This window comes from Malaclemys terrapin, chromosome 5, assembly GCF_027887155.1.
Source record: "Malaclemys terrapin pileata isolate rMalTer1 chromosome 5, rMalTer1.hap1, whole genome shotgun sequence".
In the NCBI taxonomy this organism is placed as follows: Eukaryota; Metazoa; Chordata; order Testudines; family Emydidae; genus Malaclemys; species Malaclemys terrapin.
In genome coordinates this window covers 45,084,404-45,090,929 of record NC_071509.1, presented here as the reverse complement: position 1 = coordinate 45,090,929, position 6,526 = coordinate 45,084,404, and the positions used below count along the sequence as shown (strand labels likewise).

Genomic DNA, 6,526 nt, shown 5'->3' with positions numbered 1-6,526 from the left:
GTGAGACCAAAAGGAATGGAGAAAGGCTGGAACAAGCAAGACAAGAATCCAACATTGTCACACAGATAAAAGCAGTGACAATATAAAAAGTTTCAATAGCATTTAAACTCATCACCACTTTAAATGTATTTTCTGGTGTCTCTTTTAGAAGGGCTAACTGGTAACTATCTATAGACTTGCAATTGTACTTTGCACATGGGAGTGGCAGCTAAGTTTCAGAGAGAGTCTGCTGAACTCTAGACTTCTTGAGGACGATAATCTGGCCTATTGATTTCAGAATTATTTCCAAGGACAACACTGCCTGAATTTTCTCCCATGGAACTCAAGCCATCTTGATAAGCTATCAGTCAACTAATCAACTTCAGTATATCTAGTAGTGAGGTAGACTTTAGCATCATTGGAAGTATATTTACTAAAACAAATTTAGGGTAAGTAAAAATAGAAACTAGGTTAAGTAACAGCTTATATTTAATGTTTAAGATGGCAGTATAGTAGAAGTGGAAGCAACCAGTAGATAGCATCTTGGGATCTAGATATCTGTATTGGTTAAAAATGGGTTTGGTTAGGAGTGGGGGGGGTGGGTGGAGAATAAGCTTCCCAAAGCCTCTCCCATACTACAGTGTGATCCCAGTTTGGGATAAGATTCAGTACTACATCATTAGGAGATATGCAGAAATTGTAACTATGGGGATGGGAGCTCTTGTATGGTCCTACTCCTTGGCTGCTCTAGCATGACCTTAGACAGCCCTGGGAAGCTGCCCAAGTTATAGCAGTCTACCCGAAGCTACCTGTGGGCCAAGCAGTGTCTTGAATCTTGGCAGGCCACAGCCTCCTCTACACAGGAACTGCCCCTAGGTAGACAACCTTATAGTCAAGTTCCTCAATGCCACATCCAGGGCTTTTAAATACCTTCATGCTACTTCTGCCTCTTCATCTGATTAAATGGGCCAGAGCAGGGAGTCCAGTCTTCCACCTAGTTTTCAATTCCAGCCCTATGAAGAGTTTGCCATGTGTCCCAGTGAAAGGCTCTTCACGATTACTGAAGGATTAGTTAATGCTCCCAGTTTGTAGTTCGGTACATGTTAACTAATCTTTAGCAATATTGAAGACAGCTCAGTCCTAACAGTAACCTCACCTTCTCTGGCCAAGAGGCAAAGGGTTGGTGGAGAGACCTGAAGTGGATACTGGAAGTTAAATTCTCTGAACTCTCAGCCTTAAGTGGTTGGATCACAGAAACCCCTTTGGGACTACCAGCTGAAGTGCCAAGACTACTTCTGCCCCTCCTTTCTCTGCCAGCTTGGGACTCCTGCACCCTGTCTGCTCCAACACAGACCCAGGGTCTGAACCACAGTTCCCAAAGCTATAGACTTAAAGACAGGAACACTTCTTAAGCTGCTTTCAGTTAACACTCAGATGCCCAACTCCCAATGGGGTCCAAACCCCAGATAAGTCCAGTTTACCCTGTATAAGCCTTATACAGGGTAAACTCAAATTGGTCACCCTATATAACACTGATAGAGAGATATGCAGAGCTGTTTGCCCCCACCAGGTATTAATACACACTCTGGGTTAATTAATAAGTGATTTTAGTAAATATAGAAAGTAGGATTTAAGTGGTTCCAAGTTGTTCTGTCTTACTAAGTGAATTACCAAGCAAAATAAAATAGAACATGCAACTCTAATACAGTAAGCAAACTGAATACAGATAAAATCTCAACCTCAGAGGTGTTCTAGTAAGCTTCCTTTTACAGACTAGTCTCCTAGTCTGGGTCCAGCAATCACTCACATCCCCTGTAGCTACTGTCCTTTGTTCCAGTTTCTCTCAGCCTCTCCACCCCCAAGGATACCTATCTCTTGAGCCAGCTGAAGACAAAATGGAGGGGTCTCCCAGGGGTTTAGACTCTTGTGGGTGGCAACCCCCTCCTCTCTCCTATGCAAAGTCCCGCTCCAAGATGGCGTTTTGGAATCACATTCCTGCACGGACATGTGACTTGCCACTCAGTTTTTACAGGCAGCAGCCATTGTTTACATGCTACCCTGAACGGCCTCAGGTAGACTTCTTATGTGGATTGGAGCTTTCCAAGATTCATTGTTCTTTAATTGTTTCTTGACTGGGCACTTAATTCGCCCATTGCTTTCGCAAGAAGCTGACCAAATGCTCTACTAAGGGTACTTAGAAATCAAGCAAGTATACAGCCAATATTCGTAACTTCAAGTACAAAAATGATACATGCATACATATAGGAGGAATGTATTCAGTAGATCATAACCTTTACAGAGATGTTACATGGCATAGGTAACAACACATATTCCAGTTAGGTCATATATATCTTCATAAGCATATTTCCATAAAGCCTGGTGAGATACATCGTCACACTGACTATTGGCAATTAAACTTTTGGTAGAATTTGGTGAATTATTTACCCCATCTAGGTCTCAGACGGATATTAGCTATTGGAAGGGTTGCTAAAAAACAGTCTGTAGTCAGTTATGCACACTTTGGATATCCCTATAGACAGCTAATACCTTCTGGAATCATGTTAAGTTCTTGCCCTCAGTTAGTTTTAGTGACAGCAAGTTCCAGTCTTCTGCCATCCTTTTATTTAAGCTATTGTTCTGAATTTCTCCTTTTAGTTTCATTGAACATATCTTGTTCTTGCATTATCTATAATTTGTATAATTGACCTAACAAGTTGTACACTTTGCCTAAAGTTCCATTTAGGAAGTTTCAGTTTAGCAATATACTGCTTGCAATCCCAATATACAAGATTGTTTGTCCTCATGTCCCAATTAAATATACCATTGAGTCTAACAGCAGTAAGGCTGCAAGACTTAGTTTATTTCCTGCTGAGATGTGGCATAGAAACAGTTTGTTGACCTGCCACAATGAAGGCCAGACAAGTTTGAAAAGAGATTGAACCGCAAGTTTATTGATCATGAAGACTTTACTAGGTAAGCAATTCTTGCAAGTAAATTTTGCAAAGAGACATGAAGTCCAATCCCCAACACACATAGCTTATAAACAAACGCAGAGGGCAGCACACTGCAAACTCAAGAAATGTCAATTAACTAGAATGTTCTCTGAAAAAGTTGCTCCATTACTTCAAAGTTAATGCATCAGAGCACTAGATCACACACTGTGAGGAAACAATACTGCATCAGCAAGTGGAATAGACCAGAGAACATTAGCTGTTGTTTTGGCTTCTGTGGTTGACTACTTCTGTCTCCTCTTTGGGTGGATACCTTGCCACCTGCCCAGGCGCAGAATAGTTTCTTCAGAACATCTATAGCGTACAGCAGTCACAACAGCTCCCAACCAGAAAGAATGTACACCATATTGCTCTGGACGAAGGCCAAGTAACCTTAAAGCAGAACGGAAGACAGCCAAGAACTGTCTCCTTGTCAATGGTGTACCATCCCAATGTACAAAAAGAGGCCCGTCCCCTCGTGGCCTGGCTGCCACGTAATTGCACAGTGCCTCAACAGGGCATACCCATGTCTCGCTAGATAATCCAAGAGAGATCAAAAGCCTTTCTTGGCCCAGGTAGGATGTATGCAGGTAAATGTTCACTCTTTCCTCAGTCAGCTGGACATCACTCATGTACAGGAGCTCTGGCTGTGCCCAGTTGTGGTGTTCTGCTACCACTTCTTCCACCCGAAGAGCCCCAAAAAAAGCCACAGTAAACAAGGCACGGAACAACAAACATTCATAAAGAGAGCTACACACAGATTGTACTGTGCCCAAGAGAGATCGCAACACCTCAATGGTTACATGAGATCTGCAATATCTTTGATTACCTTCCCTCCACTGCAACCCTGCCACCATATGACATGTTACAAAATCTTGAAGAGGATCAGGGTGACCTGTGATTTTGGAGATATAGGACAGTGCTGCCAAGTACATCAGTATTTTTGGTGAGGACAAGCCTTGTGATTCCATAGCCACCATAAACCCTCTAATTTGATCCTCTGGAACTGGCCAAACTGCAGGCATTCCCATCTCTTCTCTGAAGAGAAAAAAGTGCATCAGGCCTGCATGGTAGGCTTGCCAAATTCTGGCATCTCCTGAACGCTCCAACAAATCCAAGGCCTTCCAGGGCCAAGGGCCCAACATATGCTGCTCAGAGACAAGGCTAGGTCCATCTCCTATATGAGGTCCAGAAATGCATCCACCTGCAATAAACAAAATCAGAATCTGTTTAACACCTTATTTCACCTCATGAAATAAGGGTTAAAAGTTGGACAGATGGCCGTCCCCATTCTAGTCTCAGCACTTATTCCCCTTATACCATACATTCTAAGGAATCTCAACACCCTCCCACCAAGATGGTAGAAAATTCAGCAACTGATGTCCCTGAAGTCAGTGGGCCAGATTACCCTCCCCCAAAAGTCTGGAGTTTAGCAGATTCTCTTGAAACCTAGCTGCCACCCTCTTGGGCAAAGTACAGTTGCAAGTCCACAGATACAAATGGTGAACTACAACAGGTACCACACCGGGACAACCATCTCAAGGTGACAATCAAATAACTATAGGTGTTGCAGTAATGCTCGACATTCCCAAAAGATGCATGTTTTCTTTCCCATGTGAAAGCAAACCAAATGGGAAAATCAAGAGATTTACTTTTACATCATACTAAAATGAGATTACATTAGTAATATTAGCTCTGTCAAGTCAAGCAAGCAAGGGGAGGATAATTAGTTTCACTGTTTAAAGCCTTTGACTCTTTTGCCAACCCCTCTTGTACCCCATAAGAAAGCATTTAATAAAGATTCACCCACCCCTTCAATTGGAGGTTTGAGCTCAGAAGGAGAGGACCAGGAGGTGTGTTTTTACCATGTCTAAGATAAATAAGCAAGCCATAAACCCTATTAAAAAACCCCAAACGCTTAGACCTTTGTCAGAGATCAAAGGATTGTTCTGAGGCTTTTAAATCCTTTGTAGATTTTTACTTAAAGATATTCTATCTTCCTGTACAGCCTCTCCCCGCCGCCGGCAGTATCAAACGCCAGGCCTCACATATGTCAACCCCAGAGAAGGAAGCGGAGCCGCGTCTCCAGGTGTATTGTCAGAGGCTGTTGTTTACTAACCCGCCAGCTGGCTCGAGGCTCGAGCACGTACATTAGAAGCGGCGGGGAAAGCAGGAGCGAGAGGAGAAACACCCAACTCCCGAGTAGCGAGGGGCACAGCGCACCGCCCGCCCCCCCCCCGCGCCTGCTAGTGGCCCATAGCGCGAAACACCGCACTCATTCCGCGTGCAGCCGGTGCTGTGACACAGCCCCACGCCCCGCCCGCCGCGCACCCAGCCGCGGCCCCCTGGGAAGCCGCACTGGCCGTTGTCCCCGCGCACCCCCTCATCCCCAGTGCCCCATTTCCCTCGGGCTCCAGCCGCGCGGAGCGGGGAACGCCCCCGGCGTGCCCTGGGCCCGAGCCGCCCGGCCGCAGCGGGCCGCGCCGCAGTGCACGCCGGGGGTTGGAGTCCCCACCGGCCGCAGCCCAGCAGCACTCACCGCTTGGCGCGTCTCCTAACGCCGGTTCCGCTGCGGCTTCTCCCCCCGCTGCGAGGCAGCCCCACTGCTCCCTCGGGCTCCGCATCCTCGCCTGGCCCGAAGCCGCACCAGGACCTGGGCTTGTGCTGACGCTGCTTGCAGCTGCCCAGCGGCCACCGCGTCTGCTGCGGCTCGAGGCGGGCGGCGAGCGCGGGGCCGCCCGCTCGGAGAGACTCTCCGCCAGCCACCCCATGCCGGGCTCCTGGGCCAGGAGCCCCAGCATCGCCCAGAACGGGCAGGCGGCGGGCTCGGCCGTGCTCTGCGGGCAGCGGCTCCTCCAGCCGGGCATGGGCGGCACGATGGCAGCGGCCTCTCCCGATGCGAAGCGGCAAAATCGCTCCCGCCAATGAGCGTCCTAATTACAACAGGCGGTGCTGCCTCCTGCCCTTTTTGTAGCTGAGCCGGCCCTCTCCGAGCCAATCGGGGCGGCTCGCGGTCTTTTCCGACTCCCCTGATTGGTGAAATTGGCGATTGACAAGCCGAAGTTGCACCGCCCACTCCGGGGGATGCTGCGGTTCGCTGGTGTCTTGACCAATGACTGGGCGGGTGCTCCTCGCACCCAAGTGGTTGCTCAACCGGGCCGTCTTTTGTTGGCATGTGGCTAAGGGGATGTGCGGGAAGTCGCGCTCGGTGCCAACAGCGCCCTAGGTCGTGGATTGCGGAGTCACTGAGACATGCAAGCGACGCCGGGCAGGGGAGGTCGATTTTCCTCAACTAGGTTTTAGTAACTCCTTAAGGAGAGTGAGATCCACATCTACTCCTAGTTACTCGGATGACAGTAGTGCAGGGCAAGGGCCCCACCCTACCTTCCTGAGTTCCAGTTCTCACAAGTGGTAATACCATTGTACGATCTGATTAAAATATTAAATGCCATACCTCCTAGGATTGAGTCTCCTGAAAACACTCCAGAGTCACCACTGTTCCCTGGCTGCAACCACACCCTCATCTGTGGTGACAATATTAGCACTGTTGCACTTGC

General features: G+C 47.8%; 1 protein-coding gene across 2 annotated transcripts; it reads right to left on the bottom strand.

Annotated features, from left to right (window-relative positions):
• Positions 1-450: 450 nt before the first annotated feature.
• Positions 451-5,931, bottom strand: LOC128837579 (uncharacterized). Of its 2 annotated transcripts, none has more exons than XR_008444983.1 (2): positions 4,780-5,182; positions 451-4,173 (listed from the first exon to the last, which is right to left on the bottom strand). XR_008444983.1 is itself a non-coding variant. In XM_054028811.1 (2 exons), the coding sequence occupies exons 1-2, from the start codon at positions 5,834-5,836 to the stop codon at positions 3,215-3,217; spliced, it is 1,287 nt and encodes a 428-aa protein (XP_053884786.1). In that variant the 5' UTR covers positions 5,837-5,931; the 3' UTR covers positions 451-3,214. The 2 variants fall into 2 exon arrangements, 1 of the variants encoding a protein (XP_053884786.1); XM_054028811.1 differs by lacking the exon at positions 4,780-5,182 and adding an exon at positions 5,509-5,931.
• Positions 5,932-6,526: the final 595 nt, after the last annotated feature.